General features: G+C 46.8%; 1 protein-coding gene across 3 annotated transcripts in view; it reads right to left on the bottom strand.

Annotated features, from left to right (window-relative positions):
- Positions 1-19,190, bottom strand: part of ZNF264 (zinc finger protein 264) — a 31,486-nt gene extending 12,296 nt beyond the window's left edge. Inside the window, exons 1-3 of one of the 3 annotated variants that reach the window (XM_003316700.5) lie at positions 18,704-19,190; positions 16,657-16,783; positions 5,074-5,169 (exon numbers count right to left, since the gene is read on the bottom strand). In XM_003316700.5, the coding sequence (XP_003316748.1) occupies positions 5,074-5,169; positions 16,657-16,783; positions 18,704-18,736 (256 nt within the window). In that variant the 5' untranslated portion in view covers positions 18,737-19,190. The remainder of the gene's footprint in view (positions 1-5,073; positions 5,170-16,656; positions 16,784-18,703) is intronic. The other 2 variants (XM_024351688.3, XM_054673013.2) reach the window with 2 other exon arrangements.
- Positions 19,191-19,450: the final 260 nt, after the last annotated feature.

Below are 19,450 nucleotides of genomic sequence, written 5' to 3'. Positions count from 1 at the left end.
AGCTCATATTGCCATATGCCAGACTGGGGCACAGCGAGTTCCTGAAAACACTGAGGCTTTGTGTTGGGAACCTTTCCAACCCAACATTCTGTGTCACTTCTAATTTGTTCCCTTTGTCTGTAATAAACATGACTGTAACTAAAACAGGTTTTAGAGAATTTTGTGAGTCTAAAGCTAATTAGTGAACCTGACAACGGCTTTGGGACCCAAACTTGTAGTCCGTGTCAGAAGAGTTAGACAGACCTGGTAGTCTTAGAGGACTGTGTCCTTAACCTTGAGCTTGGCTAATCCTGGGTAGGAAGAAATCAGTTTTCCAGTAAGAGGTGCTCAATGAAGTGAGTCCTATGCTTGTGAAGAAGAGTTGCCATAAAGAGAAAGCAGGAAGGACACTGGACACTGTAGTCTTAAGAGACAGAAAGTACAAAGAAACTGCAGGATGGTGTTGATGACAATCCAGGGACAGAGGGTAGGCTGATTCCCATGATTCCGAGCTGGGTGACAGTGAAGGTCATATGACTGATGTTATATCAATTGAAGGCTCATAAGGAAAGAGGTAAGAGGACCTGGCTTGACACAATGAGTCTTGTATGCCCGAGGAACAGCCCGGTGAAAAGATTGGCACCATATACATGACCAGTGGCCAGGCTGCTGTGTATGGTGCTCATCTTTTCACCTCAGCCCCCCAAAGCCTGTAATCCTAGTGCTTTGGGAGGCCGAGGGGAGCAGATTACTTGAGCCCAGAAGTTTTAGACCACTCTGAGAAACACGGCAAGCTCCCATCTCTAAAAAAAATTTTTTTAAAACAAAACTAAAAACACATTAGCCAGGCATGGTGGTGCAAGCCTGTGTAGTCCCAACTACTCAGGAGGCTGACATGGGAGGATTGCTTCAGCCGCAAAATTTAAGACTGCAGCAAAGTATGACTGTGCCACTGCACCCAGCTTGGGCAACAGAGCAAGACCTTGTCTCTTAAAAACAAACAAAAAACCCCAAATACACATGATCAAGATGAAGAAAATTATAAAATCTTATTTGAAGACAATAAAGATGGTCTATATCAATGAAGAATTTAATAATACGAACTGACAATTCGACCCAAATTATATAAATTCAATATAATTCCCTGTAAAATACCAACTATACTTAACTATGGAACTTGATGGTCTGTTAAATTAAGGAAACGAAGCTAGAAAAATTGGGTAGCCACATGGAGAACGAAAATAACTGCATTGCTATCACACTATATATTCCAAATCAACCTCACCGAAAAAATGTCAAATGCCAAGTTTTAAAACTTTTAGAATAAAATATATTTTTAATATTGAGGTAAACCAACATTTTTTATACAAGACAAAAAAATCATTAATTATATAAGAAAAGTCATAAGTTAGACTACAGTAAATTAAGACCTTTTGGAGAAAGACACTTTAAAGAGAGTAAGAGAACAAAATTAAAAACTAGAAAATATTTTTCAGCACATATAAGTGATAAAAGGTAAGGATAAGAATGTACAAAGAACCCCTACCAAGCAGAGAAAGGAAAACAGGTTAATGTAAAAGGCATTTATCATAAAATAAAAAATGATTTCTATTTTCACAGAAGAAAATATAAATCAACCAAAAATCATAGTAAGTTGCTAAAACATTACAGCAGTGAAAGAAAGGGAAATCAAGAACACGAGACTATTCTGTGTCCATTTGATGAGCAAACATTGATAAGCCTTATAATGGAAAGGATATGGGTCAACGGAACCTCTCTTTCCCGGTTAAGTGCAAATTGGCATAAGCTCTTTATAAAACAAAGGGAATGATCTTGCAAACTTGAGTATTTGCATAGCCTACAAACCAATAATTTCACTCCAAGAATGATCAAAAAATGCACCTCCACAAGTGGAAAATGAAATACATATATGAATATCCACAGTATCACTGTTTTTGTGAATGAAACACAGAAAATTATTATTAATTTTTTTTGCCTCTGGTTCATGGTCTCTCATGAATTATTTTTATTTATTTATTTATTTGACACAGGAGCTCACTGTCACCCAGGCTGGAGTGCAGTGGCATGAATAAGATCACTTCAGCCTCGACCTCCTGGGTCAAGAGATCCTCCCACCTCAGCCTCCTGAATAGCTGGGACCACAGGCATGAGCCACCATGCCCAGCTAATTTTTTTAATTTTGCAGAGACGGGGTCTCACCATTGTTTCCCAGGCCGGTCTCAAACTCCTGAGCTCAAGTAATCCTCCCACCTCAGCATCCCAAAGTGCTGGGATTATGGTGTGAGCCACTGTGCCAGCCAAATCTAGACAATTAAAAGCCCACATAGTAAATGAATGTATCAATGAATATATAAATATATCATGAGCCACAAGCATTTGTTTTATTTTCTTCAATTGTAAGAAACTCGAGGCCGGGCATAGTGGCTTACGCCTGTAATCCCTGCACTTTGGGAGGCCGATGCAGATGGACTGCTTGAGGCCAGGGGTTTCAGACCAGCCTGGGCAACAACAGTGAAACCCTGTCTCTACTAAAAATACGGCCAGGCGCAGTGGCTCACGCCTGTAATCCCAGCACTTTGGAAGGCCGAGGCGGGTGGATCACCTGAGGTCAGGAGTTCGAGACCAGCCTGGCCAACGTGGTGAAACCCCATTTTTATTAAAAATACAAAAAAAGCCGGGCGTGGTGGCACGCACCTATAATCCCAGCTATTCGGGAGGCTGAGGCAGGAGAATCGCTTGAACCTGGGAGGCGGAGGTTGCAGTAAGCCGAGATTGCGCCATTGTACTCCCGCCTGGGCAACAACAGCAAAACTTCAACTCAAAAAACAAAACAAAACAAAAAACAAACAAGCGAGCAAACAAAAACCCCACAAAAATTAGCCGGGTGTAATGGCATGCACCTGTAATCCCAGCTACTTGGGAGGCTGAGGCACAGAGACTGCAGTGAGCCAAGATAGCACCACTGCACTCCAGCCTGGGCTACACAGAGAGACTCTATCTAAAAAAAAAAAAGAAAAGAAAAAAGAAGAAAGAAGCATATTTTTAGGTTGAGTAGAGAATCACAAAACAAGCAGAACATAAATGAAGAAAGGATGTCCATGAAAGGAAGTGTGTTCTAGACCCTGGTATAGGAATTGGCCACGACTGGGGCAAGACCTCTTCCAGTAAGGAAAAGAGAAGTTGAGATGAACATGTAAGGGCTGCTGATCAAGCAATACAAGACAGTAGACTTTCTTTTCAACCTGAAAGCCTGCTAACACATCAGCACTCACATGCTGAGACATCTGTGCCTGGAGACAAAAACTGTCTAGTTGGCTGGATGCAGGGACTCATGGAGGTGGAGGGGTTGACTTGTCTGAGGTTGGGGCCAGTCCCCTAATCTGCCTGGATGGCAGAACCATTCACGGAAACTTGGGAGGTGGCAGGAGTGAGCAAGATCACGGGTTCCTTGTTAGGCATGTTGAGTTTTGTGCTTTTGAGATTTTCAAGTGCAGATGTGGCACTGAAGAGGGGACAATCTGGAACAGACTCTGAAGGGCTGAACAGGGACTGCACAGACACTCAGGGTTGGATGAGCAGCTCAAGGAACCCATGCGGGCAGAGGCCAAGGCTCTGCAGTGGCACCAATCCACACACATGACAGATGGCCTCAGTGCCCTCAGCAGCCTGAGTGTGGGACACAGAAGGTCAAATGTCACCCTGAGGTTTTTGGAAAACAGGAGATATAGGAAGACATGGGCAAACTACTGCTTCTTAGTGTCTGATTGACACTCAGGGAATGGGTGGAAGAAGAAGGTGGGAGAGGCTGATAGGCAGAATATAACTGGAAAGAGAAATTGGGAGACTAAGAAAGGCCCTATTCCCCAGAGTTCAGAAGGAAACGTAACATAGCATCACTCTTTAAAGTTAATAATGACATTTGGATGAGTCACTTACTATGGCTCAGAAACTATCCAGTTTTATGCATTAATGTATCACATAACATCTTTAAACTGCCCAATGACATAAAAATGATTTCTAGGCCGGGCGCGGTGACTCACGCTTGTAATCCCAGCACTTTGGGAGGCCGAGGCGGGTGGATCACGAGGTCAGGAGATCGAGACCACGGTGAAACCCCGTCTCTACTAAAAATACAAAAAAAAAAATTAGCCGGGCGTGGTGGCGGGCGCCTGTAGTCCCAGCTACTCGGGAGGCTGAGGCAGGAGAATGGCGTGAACCCGGGAGGCGGAGCTTGCAGTGAGCCGAGACTGTGCCACTGCACTCCAGCCTGGGTGACAGAGCGAGACTCCGTCTCAAAAAAAAAAAAAAAAAAAAAGATTTCTAATAACACTTTTCAGGAACAGACTCAATGTAGTGGACTGAGAGTAGGTGCTCACCAAACCTTCTGCTCTTCTCCTTGGACAAGCAGCTCAGCCACATTTCCCAGTCCCATGGACCCAAGCCAAATGCCTAGTTCCTGTGCGTGGAATGTGAGGGGAGTTGGTATTTCTGGAAGTGGGTTTAACTTCCCTTATTCCCTCAATTCTCTGCCAGCTCGAGGACGTTAGGATAATCTTAATGCAACAGGCTGATGACAGAAGGAACCTGGGTCCTGAATAACTGTGTGGTACAGAGCTCCCCGCTGACCCACACAGTCCCTGGTATGAGTGGGAAAGAGTTTTCATATGTGAACCACTGAGATTTTAGAATCTGTCTGATACAGCAGCTACTGTTAACTTAGCTGAAGTTATATACAAAGACAGGAGATCCTGCAACTTCATCAGGGCCACACAGCAGGTGACTGGCAAGCCACATTTCAGGCCCACACAGTTGGAACCCCTGAACACATCTTAGTTCTTAAATCTCACTCCTTCCCAGGTATGGTGACACTGTGATGGGGCTAGGAGGACAGAGAAAACACAGGTCAAAGGGCTCCATGGCTCTCAAATGGAACATTCTAGTGTGATAGAGTTATATAAGAGTTATATAGAGAGAGGCCACAATGAGAAGCTTCCCAAGAGATTCCAGGGCCAGTGGTCTCCATCCAGTCTCAAGCCAGAAGGGACTCCGACCTGCCCAGATCTTGGCTCCTACCTGGAGAGGTGTCTTGGGAGAGGTCTTCCTTCCTGGTCCATGGCTCCTGCCCATGCTCTAGGTGACAGATCAGCTCAGCTTTGGGAACAGGACACCCTGTTTATGGAGAAAGCAAGTGGACACATGGATGTGGGTGAAAAGAAATAAAGACCTTCAATCTAGTTTGGGACTTCAGGATGGGGACCAGACCTTGGAGTGAAGCTGCTCCTGTGCATGGGAATGAAAAGCTGGCATGTGACCTGGAAACCAAGGGCAGGCCATGTCATGCTGCCACAGAATCTCTACTCCTAATAGTAAGTCGAAAACTAGTATGTATAGGATATAAACATGTCCAGGGGACTGTGCCACACAATTTAAATGCATTATGTAATTCCAAAAGTGAATACTGATAGAGTATCTTAGAGAAAAGCTGATGTATTTAAATACTAAATATTGACTCTTTTCATTCCAAACAAGGTATGTGATTTCATTGATCTAAGTCTTATTTTTTTTACATCCTAAGCAATGTTTTATAACGCTCTTCCTCTAGACTAAAGAAAAAATGAGGATTCCAACTGAGGATTTTCTCACAGCATCCCCAGGAAGTCCACATCGTGATCAACACCATTTTATTGACAAAGAAACCCAGGCTCAGGAAGTAAAGTGATTTGCTGAAGAGCACAGAACTGGTGAATGGCTGAGTCAGTAAGGCCCAGGTCCTGCCATCTCTGCTGTCGGTGCTGTTTAACCACAAAGCTCCACAACGCTACCCAGAAAGTCCCGGGTCCAGGTATGCCAACGACAGTGATCTTGATGAGGATGACAATAACAGTACTGATGGCAACAGGACTGCAATGGCTCCCTGCACACAGCGTGGTCTCCCAGGTGCTGTTCTGAGCCCTTTTCACGTAATAACTTTATTAGTCTGTTCTCACGCTGCTAATAAAGACATATCCGAGACTGGGTAATTTATAAAGAAAAAGAGGTTTAAGGGACTCAGTTTCACATGGCTAGGGAGGCCTCACAATCATGACACAAGGCGGAGAAAGGCACATCTTACATGGCAGCAGGCAAGAGGGCATGCGTAGGGGAACCCCCCTTTATAAAACCATCAGATCTCATGAGACTTATGTGCTATCACGACAACAGCATGGGAAAAACCCGTCCCCATGATTCAATTACCTCCCACGACACATGGGGATTATTACAATTCAAGGTGAGATATGGGTGGGGACACAGAGCCAAACCCTATCAATAACCCTTTACCCCAGTAACAACCCTGGGATGCAGATGTGGTAAATCCTCATCTCACCAATGAGAACACTGAGGAACAGACAAGGTCAGTCATTTGACCAAGGCCACACAGTTTTTTTTTTTTTTTTGAGACGGAGTCTCGCTCTGTCGCCCAGGCTGGAGTGCAGTGGCGTGTGATCTCAGCTCACTGCAAGCTCCGCCTCCCGGGTTCACGCCATTCTCCTGCTTCAGCCCGGATTCACACCATTCTCCTGCCTCAGCCTCCCAAGGAGCTAGGACTACAGGCGCCTGCCACCACGCCTGGCTAATTTTTTTGTATTTTCAGTAGAGACAGGGTTTCACTGTGTTAGCCAGGATGGTCTCGATCTCCTGACCTCATGATCCGCTCACCTCGGCCTCCCAAAGTGCTGGGATTACAGGTGTAAGCAACCGCGCCCGGCCATGGCCACGCAGTTTTTAAAGAGCAGAGCTGGGGCTGGACACCAGGGTTCTGGCTCCCCTTCCAAACACCACTCTAAGGAGGAAATTACTAGCACCACAGAGTGGGTGGTGGGTAGTGATGACGATGCAGAGATGTGAGCTGGAGGTCATCCTCAGGGACCAGCAGCCAGGGGGAGGGGCAGGTTCAGTGATTCCAGACCTCTGCATTTCATGAACCACTAAAAATTTAAAAAACTGAACGTTCTACTGTGATAGAGTTAAATAAGGACATTTACAGAAACATCAAATAGTATCTACTCTCACCAACATTTCATAAAAAGAGGACTTCTACTTTAAAAAACAAAAAACAACAACAACAAAAAACCCTCAAAGGACAGCTTCATAGATGAAGGTTTATCTTCTAAACCGAGTAAGTTTAGGTTCATGTCAGATGAAAATACAGTAGTCATATTTTCTTGACTTTGCTCAGAACATCTTGAAGCCTTTTCAGACTTTGGGAGAGACTGCTCCTCTCAGGGACAGGTAATTTCTAGGATAATAAACTCCCCTGGGAACAAGCACATGCCTTTCATGTGCAATCCACCTAACCCCAAACCATACCCCCAACCACTTCTTTAACAAACTCTCACATACCAAGCCAGTATTTCCCCTGCCCTAAATCAACCCAGGGCCAAGTGCCAGACAACTAGAGATAGTCCCTATGCCCCAAACCTCACTGAAATTACTCAAACTAGCCAGCTCTAAACTGTTTACCATGCCCTGTCTTGCTTTTCCAGAAGAAACCCAATACGCAGGGAAAACTCTCTCTAATCATGTTTTTTCTCTACTCTCACACCATGACAATACAGAACAAGACTTCTGTGACCAAATGTGTGGGGGGTTTTCCCCAAACTCCAAGCAGCAGACACCAGCAGGGGGTGTCCTCTAATTCTGTTCCCATACTATCCACGCAGGGATAGCTTCGGATCCCACAGGTTGAGGGCTGAGTCCACAAGACTGCCCCACCCTGCACTCCAGTCACAAGTCCAGGCCTCCAAAATGTCTGACTAATCGGCTTTGAGTTGGGGTTCCCGCGACCCCCTCTTTGGGTTCAACTAATTTGCTGGAGCGGCTCACGGAACTCAAGGAAACACTCATGTTTACTAGTGTATTATAAAGAATATTGCAAAGGATACAGATGAAGAGACTCCTAGGGCAAGGTGTGGGGGAAGGGGCACAGAGCTTCCATACCCTTCCTGGGGGGACCACCTGGAAGCTCACTCAACTGTGACCTTTTGGAGTCTTTATGGAAGCTTCAAAACATCAACATTCCTTTCCCAGGGTATAGGGTTGGACCCACTCATAAGACCCACAGTCAGAAAGGTGGAGGAACGTTAGAGCGAAAGGAGGGCAGGAGGTCAGAGGCCTGTCCCTGAGGCCTAACATACCCAGCATTTTAACAAAAGGGCTATGGGGGTTATGAATCAGGAACGGTGGACAAAAACCAGTATGTATCAGAATACCACACCTAGGTAAAGGCTTTCTCCTCCCTTGTGCTGCCAGCTGTATCCCCATGAGGCCCAGCAGATGCCCTCTTCTTTCACGAATTGTAAATAATAAATTCTTTCAATGTTATTAACCTCTCTGTGTCATCACTAAGTCACTGCTATAAATTAAAATCCCATGGGTACAAATTTGCTTTTTTTTGAGACAGGGTCTCACTCTGTCGCCCAGGCTGCAGTGCAGTGGTGTGATCATGGCTCACTGCAGCCTCTACCTCCCAGGCTCAGGCAATCTTCCCTATCTCAGCCTCAGGAGTAGCTGGGACTACAGGCATGTGCCACCACGCCCAGATAATTTTTTTGATTTTTTTTGTAGAGGCTGGGTCTCACTTTATTGCTCAGGCTGGTCTCAAACTCCTGGGCTCAAGCAACCCTCTTGCCTCCCATACTGCTGGGACTACAGGCATGAGCTACCACACTTGGCCCACAGATACAAATTAATACAACTGGTGCACCCAGCAGGCTGACTCTGCGCTCATGGGAAGGTTGAAGATCAGCTCACTAAGGGATTGTACCACACAGAAAGTTCTGCCCGGCGAAGGCTGCTAGATGCTGGCAGCCTTGTGCTTCAGCTGCGTCTGGCATTTGCTGCCATGGGTTTCTGGCCTAAAGTGCTGTAGGAATCCTAAAGGAGTGCTCCTCAGATCCTTCCAGTGTTTAAAGATGCCACAGTCTAGATACGCAAGGGCAGTAATTCCCCAGCTGGCACCGTTCTGGGACAGACTGATCTCCTTAGTCTACTTTTCCAACATAAACACACCTAGTTTCTGGGTTGGTTTACGGGGTAATATACAAGGCTGAGGCTCCTCACAAAAGGTAGTGAGTAGAGACTTCCTCTGATGGACTGTGTTGGGATACAAGTCCAATCAACCAAGCCAACACCAAAGTCACCGGTGGGCTGCTTAACTGAGTTATTTATTCTCTCTTCCCATCCTGTAAGAGACTAGTCATTTAGCGGGGGACTGATTACACTTGGGACAGAGGCTGTACCAGGGAGAGGCAGCTGCCTAGAGGCATCAAACCTCTTCCTCTCCCCAGCTTCTTTTTACTACCCAGGGACAGAAAGTAAGATCCACTACTTCTGGATGCCAAAAGCCTAAAACACAAAGAGAGAAATAACGAAAAAAAGAAAAAGGCAGCTACAAACCCAAGGGGCAGAAAAAAGAAAGTGAACTTTTAAACCTTATGTACCATACAAATGCCAGGCCTAGCAAACATAATACCACCCTTATTTAGTCTTAAAAACTACATATATAAATATCTTCACATAAATAAGTTGTGTATATATATATACATACAATAAGTAAATTAAAACAATGTCCATAATTTGATCCAATTAGAAATCCAGCATTTATATACTAATGTTTATAACAAATCATATATGGTAATTATATATGGCACATATATAACAAATGTATAAAAAAATTTTTATTATAAAAAGTAAAGGGTGGGTGTGGTGGCTCACGCCTGTAATCCCAGCACTTTGGGAGGCTGAGGCGGATGGATCACTTCAGCTCAGGAGTTCGAGGCGAGCCTGGCCAACATGGCAAAATCCTGTCTTTAATAAAAATACAAAAACGAACTGGGTGTGGTGGCACACACCTGTAGTCCCAGCTACTTAGGTGGCTGAGGCGTAAGAATTGCTTGAACCTAGGAGGCAAAGGCAGTGAGCCGAGATTGTGCCACTGTATTCCAACCTGGGCAAGACAGCGAGACAGAAAAAGAAAAGAAAAGAAAACAAAAGAAAAGGAAAAGAGAAAAGACAAGACAAGACAAGACAAGACAAGACAAGACACAAGACACAAGAGACAAGACACAAGAGACAAGAGACAAAGACAAAGAAAAAGACAAGACCCAAAGGTCGGGGTGGGGTGGGGGAGTAAAACAGGGTACTGAGTGGCTTTTTTTTTTTTTTCAACTTATTTTAGAGACAGGGTCTCACTATGTTGCCCAGGCTTTGCCTCAAACTTCTAGGCTCAAGTGATCCTCCCAACTTGGCCTCCCAAAGCCCTGGGATGGCATTTGGGGATGGCAAAAAAGGTTCATCAGAGTTTACAAGCTCAGGGTCCCCAGCTTCATCAGGGTTCTCCTACACATCCCTATTCCAAGTTTCAGGGTCCCATTCTTTTCCAATCAGTGCCCTCACTTTAACAGTAGACACCTGGTGAGGCTGTGCATGCACCTTTTGTTGCAGGCCAGCCACTCACATGACTAGCTTATGTCTGTTTTTCTACAATTTCAGCTCTTTCTCTACAGGAGATAAGACTCACTCAGGGCAATCTTAGCAGATTTGAGGCTTAGTATCTGCTTCTGAAGCCAGGAGTTAGAATCCCTGAGTTCATCATTTTCTTTCTTTCTTTTTTTTTTTAGGAGTGGAGGTTTAATAGGCAGAAGAAAGAGAAAGGAAAATGGCATCCCCAGTAGTGGCAACATCCTCTCCCTGACCCATGCTGCCATCAGCCTTTCCACCTTTGTCTGAGGAGATAAACCCTGTGCTGCCTGAGGCAACAGTGATGGCCTCCCCTGAGGCAGTTGCCAGGCAAGATAATATCGATTCTCCTCTAGCACCCTCAACACCTTTGTTTGCTTCTAGACCTATAACTAAAGTCCCCATGGGCCCACAGAAGTGAGGTTCAGAGTGTGACCCATGGGGAGGTGAGCTACACTTGAAAGGAATTGAGTTTTCTAATTTATATAAGCAGAAATTTGGAGAACAGGCACGGGAATGGATATTAACGGTGTGGGATAATGCTGGAAGGAACATACAGATGCATCAGGCTGAATTTATTGATTTGGGCTCACTAAGTAGGGATCCTGCATTTAATGTTGCAGCTTGAGGAGTTAAAAAAGGTTCCAATAGCTTATTTGCTTGGCTAGCTGAAATATGGATTAAAAGATGGCCCATCATGGGTGAGCTGGGAATGCTTGATCTCCCTTGGTCTAATGTAGAGGAAGGGATCCAAAGGCTTAGGGAGATTGGGATGATGGAGTAGATTAGTCACTTTAGACCTACTCATCCCAGCTGGGAGGGTCCATAAGACATAACCTTAACCAATGGCTTGCAAAATAGATTTGCGAGGGCAGCATCTGCATCTTTGAAGAGCCCTGTAATTGCCAGATCCAGCAGTTGGAATTTCAGTCACTCACCTACAAAAATTTAATACATTGGGAATAACTGGATCCCGAGGTGGCAGGCGCCAAGTGGTGGCACTCAACCATCAAAGGCAAGGTAGGCATAGCTATCATAATGGACAACAGAGACAAAGCAGCAATCAGAATAGTCTGACTCATGTAGATTTCTGGCGTTGGCTAATTAATCACAGTGTTCCTAGAAATGAAACTGATAGGAAGCCTACTGCAATCCTATTTAATTTATATAAGCAGAAAACTTCCAGGTCGAATGGACAAAAGACTAATTTGAATTACAAAAACAGAATCATGGCCCTTCAATCAATTTCCAGACTTGGGCTAGTTTACAGACCCAGAACCCCTTGAATGAAGGGGAGGCCAGGTCCCTTGAGGAAGGACCCCACTACACTACTGACAATTTATGCTGTTAATCCTTCTCTCATCCTTCCCTAAGGAGACCTCTGGCTTTTTACCAGGGTAACTGTGCACTGGGGAAAGGGAAATGATCAGACATTTCGGGGACTACAGGACACTGGCTCTGAGCTGACGCTGATTCCAGGGGACCCAAAACATCATTGTGTCCTCCAGTTAAAGTAGGGGCTTATGGAGGTCAGGAGTTTTAGCTCAGGCCTGACTTACAGTGGGTCCAGTGGGTCCCCAGACTCAACCTGTGGTCATTTTCCCAGTGCCAGAATGTGTAATAGGCACAGACATACTTAGCAGCTGGCAGAACCCCCACACTGGCTCCCTGTTAGGGTGAAGGCTATTAAGGTGGGAAAGGCCAAATGGAAGCCATTAGAGCCACCTCTACCTAGAAAAATAGTAAATCAAAAACAGTATCACATCCCTGGAGGGACTGTGGAGATTAGTGCCACCATCAAGGACTTGAGTGATGCAGGGGTGGTGATTCCCACCACATCCCCATTCAACTCTTCCATCTGGCCTGAGCAGAAGACAGATGGATCTTAGAGAATGACCGTGAATTATAGAAAGCTTAACCAGGTGGTGGCTCCAATTGCAGCTGCTATACCAGATGTGGTTTCATTGCTTGAGCAAATTAACACATCTCCTGGTACCTGGTATTCAGCCGCTGACTTGGCAAATGGCTTTTTCTCCATTCCTGCCCATAAGGCCCACCAGAAGCAATTTGCCTTCAGCTGGCAAGGCCAGCAATATACCTTCACGGTCCTACCCTAGGGGCCTATCAACTCTCCGACTTTGTGTCGTAATCTTATTCAGAGAGACCTTGATCGCTTTTTGCTTCCACAAGACATCACATTAGTCCATTACATTTATGACATTATGCCGACTGGATCCAGTAGCAAGAAGTAGCAAACACACTGGACTTACTAGTAAGACATCTGTGTGCCAGAGGATGGGAAATAAATCTGACTAAAATTTAGGGACCTTCTACCTCAGTAAAATTTCTAGGGGTCCAGTGGTGCGTGGCCTGTCAAGATATGCCTTCTAAGGTGAAGAGTAAGTTGCTGCATTTGGTCCCTCCTACAAGCAAGAAAGAGGCACAATGCCTAGTGGGCCTATTTGGTTTTTGGAGGCAACACATTCCTCATTTGGGTATGCCACTCCAGCCCATTTATCAAGTGACCCAAATGGCTGCCAGTTTTGAGTGGGATCCAGAACAGGAGAAGGCTCTGCAACAGGCAGGTCTAGGCTGCTGTGCAAGCTGCTCTGCCACTTGGCCCCTAAGACCCAGCAGATCCAATGGTGCTTGAGGTGTCAGTGGCAGATAGGGATGCTGTTTGGAGCCTTTGGCAGGCCCCCATAGGTGAATCACAGCGAAGGCCTCTAGGATTTTGGAGCAAGGACCCGCCATCTTCTGCAGATAACTACTCTCCTTTTGAGAGACAGCTCTTGGCCTGTTACACTATGGGTCATCAAATCACCATGCAACCTGAACTGCCTACCATGAACTGGGTGCTTTCTGACCCAGCTAGCCATAAAGTGGGTCACGCACAGCAGCATTCCATCATCAGATGAAAGTGGTATATATGTGATTGGGCTCAAGCAGATCCTGAAGGCACAAGTAAGTTACATGAGGAAGTGGCTCAAATGCCCACGGACTCCACTCCTGCCACCCCACCTTCTCTCCCCCAGCCTGCACCGATGGCCTCACGGGAAGTTCCCTATGATCGGTTGACAGAGGAAGAGAAGACTAGGGCCTGGTTCACAGATGGTTCTGTATGATATGCAGGAACCACCTGAAAGTGGACAGCTGCAGCACTACAGCCCCTTTCTAGGACATCCCTGAAGGACAGTGGCGAAGGGAAATTTCCCGGTGGGCAGAACTTGGAGCAGTGCACCTGGCTGTGCACTTTCCATGGAAGGAGAAATGAGAAGATGTGTGATTATATACTGATTCATGGGCTGTAGCCAATGGTTTGGCTGGATGGTCAGGGACTTCGAAGAAGCATGACTGGAAAGTTGGTGACAAAGAAATCTGGGCAAGAGGGATGTGGAAGGACCTGAGTGGTCAAAAACTGTGAAGATATCTGTATCCCATGTGAGTACTCACCAACGGATGACCTCAGCAGAGAAAGGTTTTAATAATCAAGTGTATAGGATGACCTGTTCTGTGGACACCACTCAGCCTCTTTCCCCAGCCACCCCGTCATCGTGCAATGGGCCCATGAACAAAATGGTCATAGTGGCAGGGATGGAGGTTACGCATGGGCTCAGCAACATGGACTTCCACTTACCAAGGCTGACCCGGCTACAGCCACTGCTGAGTGCCCAATCTGCCAGCAGCAGAGACCAACACTGAGCCCTCAATATGGCACCATCCCTCGGGGTGATCAGCCAGCTACCTGGTGGCAGGTTGATTATATTGGACCTCTTCCATCATGGAAAGGGCAGAGGTCTGTCCTCACTAGAACAGACACTTACTCTGGATATGGGTTTGCTTATCCTGCACGCAATGCTTCTGCCAAGACTACCATTCACAGACTCATGGAATGCCTTATCCACCGTAATGGTATTCCACACAGCATTGCCTCTGACCAAGGCACTCACTTTATGGCTAAAGAAGTGTAGCAGTGGGCTCATGCTCACAGAATTCACTGATCTTACCATGTTCCCCATAATCCTGAAGCAACTGGATTGATAGAATGGTGGAATGACCTTTTGAAGTCACAATTACTCCAACTAGTGACAATACTTTGCAGGGCTGGGGCAAAGTTCTCCAGTAGGCCATGTATGCTCTGAATTAGCATCCAATATATGGTACTGTTTCTCCCATAGCCAGGATTCATGGGTCCAGGAATCAAGGGGTGGAAGTACAAATGGCACCACTCAACATCATCCCTAGTGAGCAACTAGCAAAATTTTGCTTCCTATTCCCGCGACATTACATTCCGTTGGCCTAGAAGTCCTAGTTTCAGAGGGAGGAATGCTGCCACCAGGAGACACAACGATTCCATTAAACTGGAAGTTAAGATTGCCACCTGGACACTTTGGGCTCCTCCTACCTTTAAGTCAATAGGCTAAGAAGGGAGTTACAGTGTTGGCTGGGATGAATGACCCAGACTATCAAGACGAAATCAGTCTACTACTCCACAATGGAGGTAAGGAAGAGTATGCATGGAATACAGAAGATCCATTAGGGCATCTCTTAGTATTACCATGCCCTGTGATTAAGGTCAATGGGAAGCTACAACAGCCCAATCCAGGCAGGATTACAAATGGCCCAGACCCTTCAGGAATGAAGGTTTGGGTCACTCCACCAGGAAAAAAACCATGACCTGCTGAGGTGCTTGCTGAAGGCAAAGTGAATACAGAATGTGCAGGAGAAGAAGGTAGTCATTAATACCAACTACGACCAAGTGACCAGTTGCAGAAATGAGGACTGTAATTGTTGTATTTCCTCCTTCTTTTATTAAAAACATGTTTGTGATGTATACACTTGTACTAAGAAAACACCTGCATTTTATTTCCTTTATCATGTGACGTAAGATTTACTGACTTCATATCAGCATTTAAGTATTGCTACCTTTATGTAATAACACTTGGGTTGGGGATTAATGTGTTTCGGTTGCATGAACGATACTTGTATTATGTTAAGCATAATTATGACCTTATTATTGTCTTTATTTGAAGATTATGTATGATCTCAGGAGATGTGTATGGGTTCAAGTTGACAAGGGATGGAGTTGTGATGGTTAACAGCTAGGTTCAGCTAGGTGCCTGGCCCATGTTGAAGGCTTCACATCCTGTGTTAACACAGTCACGAGAAGTCCCTAGCTCCAAACACTTGAAACGGACACTTGACAGCTGTTACCTCAAAAACATCATTTCATTTATCTGAGCCTTTATTTCTGGATCAATACAATAATACTTCCCACCAGTAACAGTTGTTAAATTTAAAGAGAAAGTATTCAATGCTCAGTGTGCTCTGGGATTTTTATTAATGTGTCAACTTGATTGGATTGAAGGATGCAACGTACTGATCCTGGGTGTGTCTGTGAGGGTGCTGCCAAAAGAGATCAACATTTGAGTCAGTGGGCTGGGAAAGGCAGACCCCCCCCTTAATCTGGGTGGGCACCATCTAATCAGCTGCCAGTGAGGCCAGCATATAAAGTAGGCAGAAATACATGAAAAGACTAGACTGGCCTAGCCTACCAGCCTACATCTTTCTCCCATGCTGGATGCTTCCTGCCCTCAAGTTCTTCAGCTTTGGGACTTGGACTGGCTTCCTTGCTCCTCAGCTTGCAGACAGCCTACTGTGGGACCTTGTAATCATGAGTTATTACTACTTAATAAACTGTCCTTTTTATATATATCTATTCTATTAGTTCTGTCCCTTTAGAGAACCCTAATCCAGGTGGCCACTCTTGTCTTGAACTCACTAAGGCAGAAAAAGCCATAGAGAATAGACGTGACATGAGCAGACCCAGACAGAGAAGCCAGGACACCATCGTGGTGGTTCTCAGTTCCTACACCAGCCCCTCATGAGGCACAGCTGAAAATTACCTTTGAGTTTGCAAAACACCCCATTTCCTTTTACCACCTTCTCCTTTGGCTGGGAGCCAAAGAGTACCCTGTCTTTAGCCTAGAGATATAGGAGACCAGATAGGAAGAGGTTACTGTAGAAAATGACTAAAGCTGTGGGAAAGAGGCAAGGTAGATTCCAGAGGCCTTCTTGTGCAGCCAGGCCTGGAGTCAGAAGGTGGAATGAAGGAAGTGGCAGGTCACCTGCATGGTGGAGGGGGAAGGAAGGCCTTACCCAGAGACACCAGGAGCCCACAGTTTTCCAGCATCACCTCCTGGTACAGGGTCCGCTGAGCTAGGTCCAGCTGCCCCCACTCCTCCTTGGTGAAAGTCACAGCCACATCATCAAAGGTCACAGACACCTGGAAAGTCAAACAGAATTAGTAGTATTGGCCTTTCAGCTGCTGAATGAGATCACAGACTGTGCTCCACTGGAAAAGGTGTACAGTGATGGCGGCCTGAATCACAGAGCACCTCCTGAGGGCCTAGCTCTGTGCTGGGCTCAAGAGGGAAGATAGATGCTTTTAACATAATACCAGAGTAAAGGAGAGAAGCCTCCTATTTAACAGCCATTAGAGAATGACACAGGACAACGGAAACAACTTGTGGACTGTGAAATACAGAAGCTAAGGGCTCTAAAACGACAGGGAAATGGTAATAATAGCAATAATGGTTACAACAGCAGTACCTGAGTCTCACTGGTCCAGCTAGGTGCCTGCCCCATGTTGAAGGCTTCACATCCTGTGTAAACACAGTGACTAGAAGTTCCTAGCTCCAAACACTTGAAACTGACACTTGACAGCTCTTACCTCAAAGACAGCATTTCATTTCTCTGAGCCTTGATTTCTGGATCAATACAATAACACTTCCCACTAGTAACAGTTGTTAAATTTAAAGTATTCAATGCTCAGTGTGCTCTGGGATTTTTATTAATCCTTTCACAGTCCCTGCAGTCAACACCATCATCACCTTCACAGTCAACGACTTCATGCTAAGGAAGCGCTATCAATTCACCCAGTCACACATCTCACCACCATAGATAGGATCTAAACATGGGGTTACTATGATTCACGATCTAACAGTGTAACTCCAACACTCCCCCAGCATCAAAGCAAATCTAATGCGATGGAGTTATAAGCATTTCCACTCATTTCTGACATTAAGTCCATTTCAATTAGCCCTGAAAAACGTATCTGTGGGCCGGGCATGGTGGCTCATGCGTGTAATCCCAGCACTTTGGGAGGTCGAGGTGGGCGGATCGCTTGAGGCCAGGAGTTGAAGACCAGCCTGGCAAATATGGTGAAACCCAATCTCTACTAAAAATACAAAAATCAGCCAGGTGTGGTAGTGCATGCCTGTAATCCCAACTACTCGGGAGGCTGGGGCAGGAGAATTGCTTGAACCTGGGAGGCAGAGACTGCAGTGAGCTGAGATTGCACCACTGTACTCCAGCCTGGGCGACAGAGCGAGACCCTGTCTCAAAACAAAATAAAAGTATGTGAACACGGGCACAAAAAGCTCAGCATTCCTCACTGACCCCACAGAGCGGCACTGGAAGGGCTGCATCTACCTGGGGAACGACAGGCTCCAGACCAGCTTCCCATGCCCTCTGGGATCTCCCTGGGTCTCCCAGATCCCCCAAGGAAATTCCACAATGAACCAACCATCGGCCTCTTTCCTTGCTGGGTTCCGACAGAACTTGTCTCTGACGCCAGGATACTTTGGGGCCACGGAACACGAGCGGCCAAGGATAATGCAGACTGTAGCGATGACAGTAAGGGCATCTGACTGGCCACAATGTCTGCAGTAGTTGCGGATGGCTAGAACATCCAGGAAAAGACCACACACTCTTGCCCTCCACGTCTCAGCGGCCGCAGGAAAACCATGGCAACCTTACACACCCTCCTGAGCCTCCTTAAACATACAATATACCTTGTCTGCTCGCGCATTTGTCGGCTTGCTACTGCCCTGCCCTCCCCTTCCCCCCTCAGGCCCCCAATTCATGCTGGAATGAGACCTGGTCCACCAGAGGATGCTTGCAGGCCAAGGATGATGGGAGTCCCCAGAGGAAGCATCATTCACTCAACAACCTACGGAGCTCCTTCCAGTAGGCCCAACACTCCTTAGGGCCAGGTATAAATTAAGTGGCAAACCAGCTCCACACACCAAAGCAAACGACGACTGCGAAGACAAATCCAGGGGATACCTGGGCTCCCACCCACTTCGGGAACCGCCTCAGCGTTGGCAAGGAAGCGGCAACCGCGAAGCCACCGTCCACTCACCTGGGCCCGGTCCGTCAGCACCGCTGCCGCCATCACGTCACCCCCTGGGCCGCAGAGCTGGGACAGAGGAGCCCCGGGCGGCCTGACGGACCCCACCTGTGCCCGGCCCTGGCCGGTTGCCCGGGGCTTCCAGGCGCGCTCGGGGCCGCCGCCTCCTCGGTGGCAACGGCGTTCCAGACGCAGGGCCGCCGCCTCCTCGGTGGCAACCGCGTTCCAGACCCAGGGCGCAGCCCCTGGCGACCGCGGGGCTGAAGAGCGGGGGAGGAGAGACAGCAGCTTGACGGCGACCCAGGAACAAACCCACGGAAGGGGCTCAGGCTCGTACAAAGGTGCGGCGGGGATTCCTATCCTACTCCCCTGCTCGGTCCTGACTAGGGACCTGCAAAGCGGCCCCGACCGGGGCCCTCAGTGGCTACAGACTTCTCCAGACAGAAGTGCAGAAGAAAATGGCGTCCGCGGCGAGCAACTCGGAAGTCCCGCCCCCACCGGCGTGAGCCGTCGGAATCGTCCCCGTCCTAGGCCGTCATTGGCCCAGCTCCCGCCGTACGCATAATGCACAGCCTTCTAAGTAGTGTAGTTTTCCTCATGTGTTCAACAATGGGAGGAACGCTTCACGGCGCAAGTTTTCCTCCCAGGGAAAGGCACTCCAGGACCCGAGGAGACGCTCCAGACCCACCTCTTTACGGTGGGCAGAACTCGAGGGGAAGGATGGAGGGAGGGAACCGAGGGGCAAGGGTTACATTGCAT

Source organism: Pan troglodytes, chromosome 20 (genome assembly GCF_028858775.2).
Source record: "Pan troglodytes isolate AG18354 chromosome 20, NHGRI_mPanTro3-v2.0_pri, whole genome shotgun sequence".
Taxonomy (NCBI): Eukaryota; Metazoa; Chordata; class Mammalia; order Primates; family Hominidae; genus Pan; species Pan troglodytes.
The sequence above is the reverse complement of the archived record's forward strand: the minus strand, read 5'-3'. Positions and strand labels throughout refer to the sequence as shown.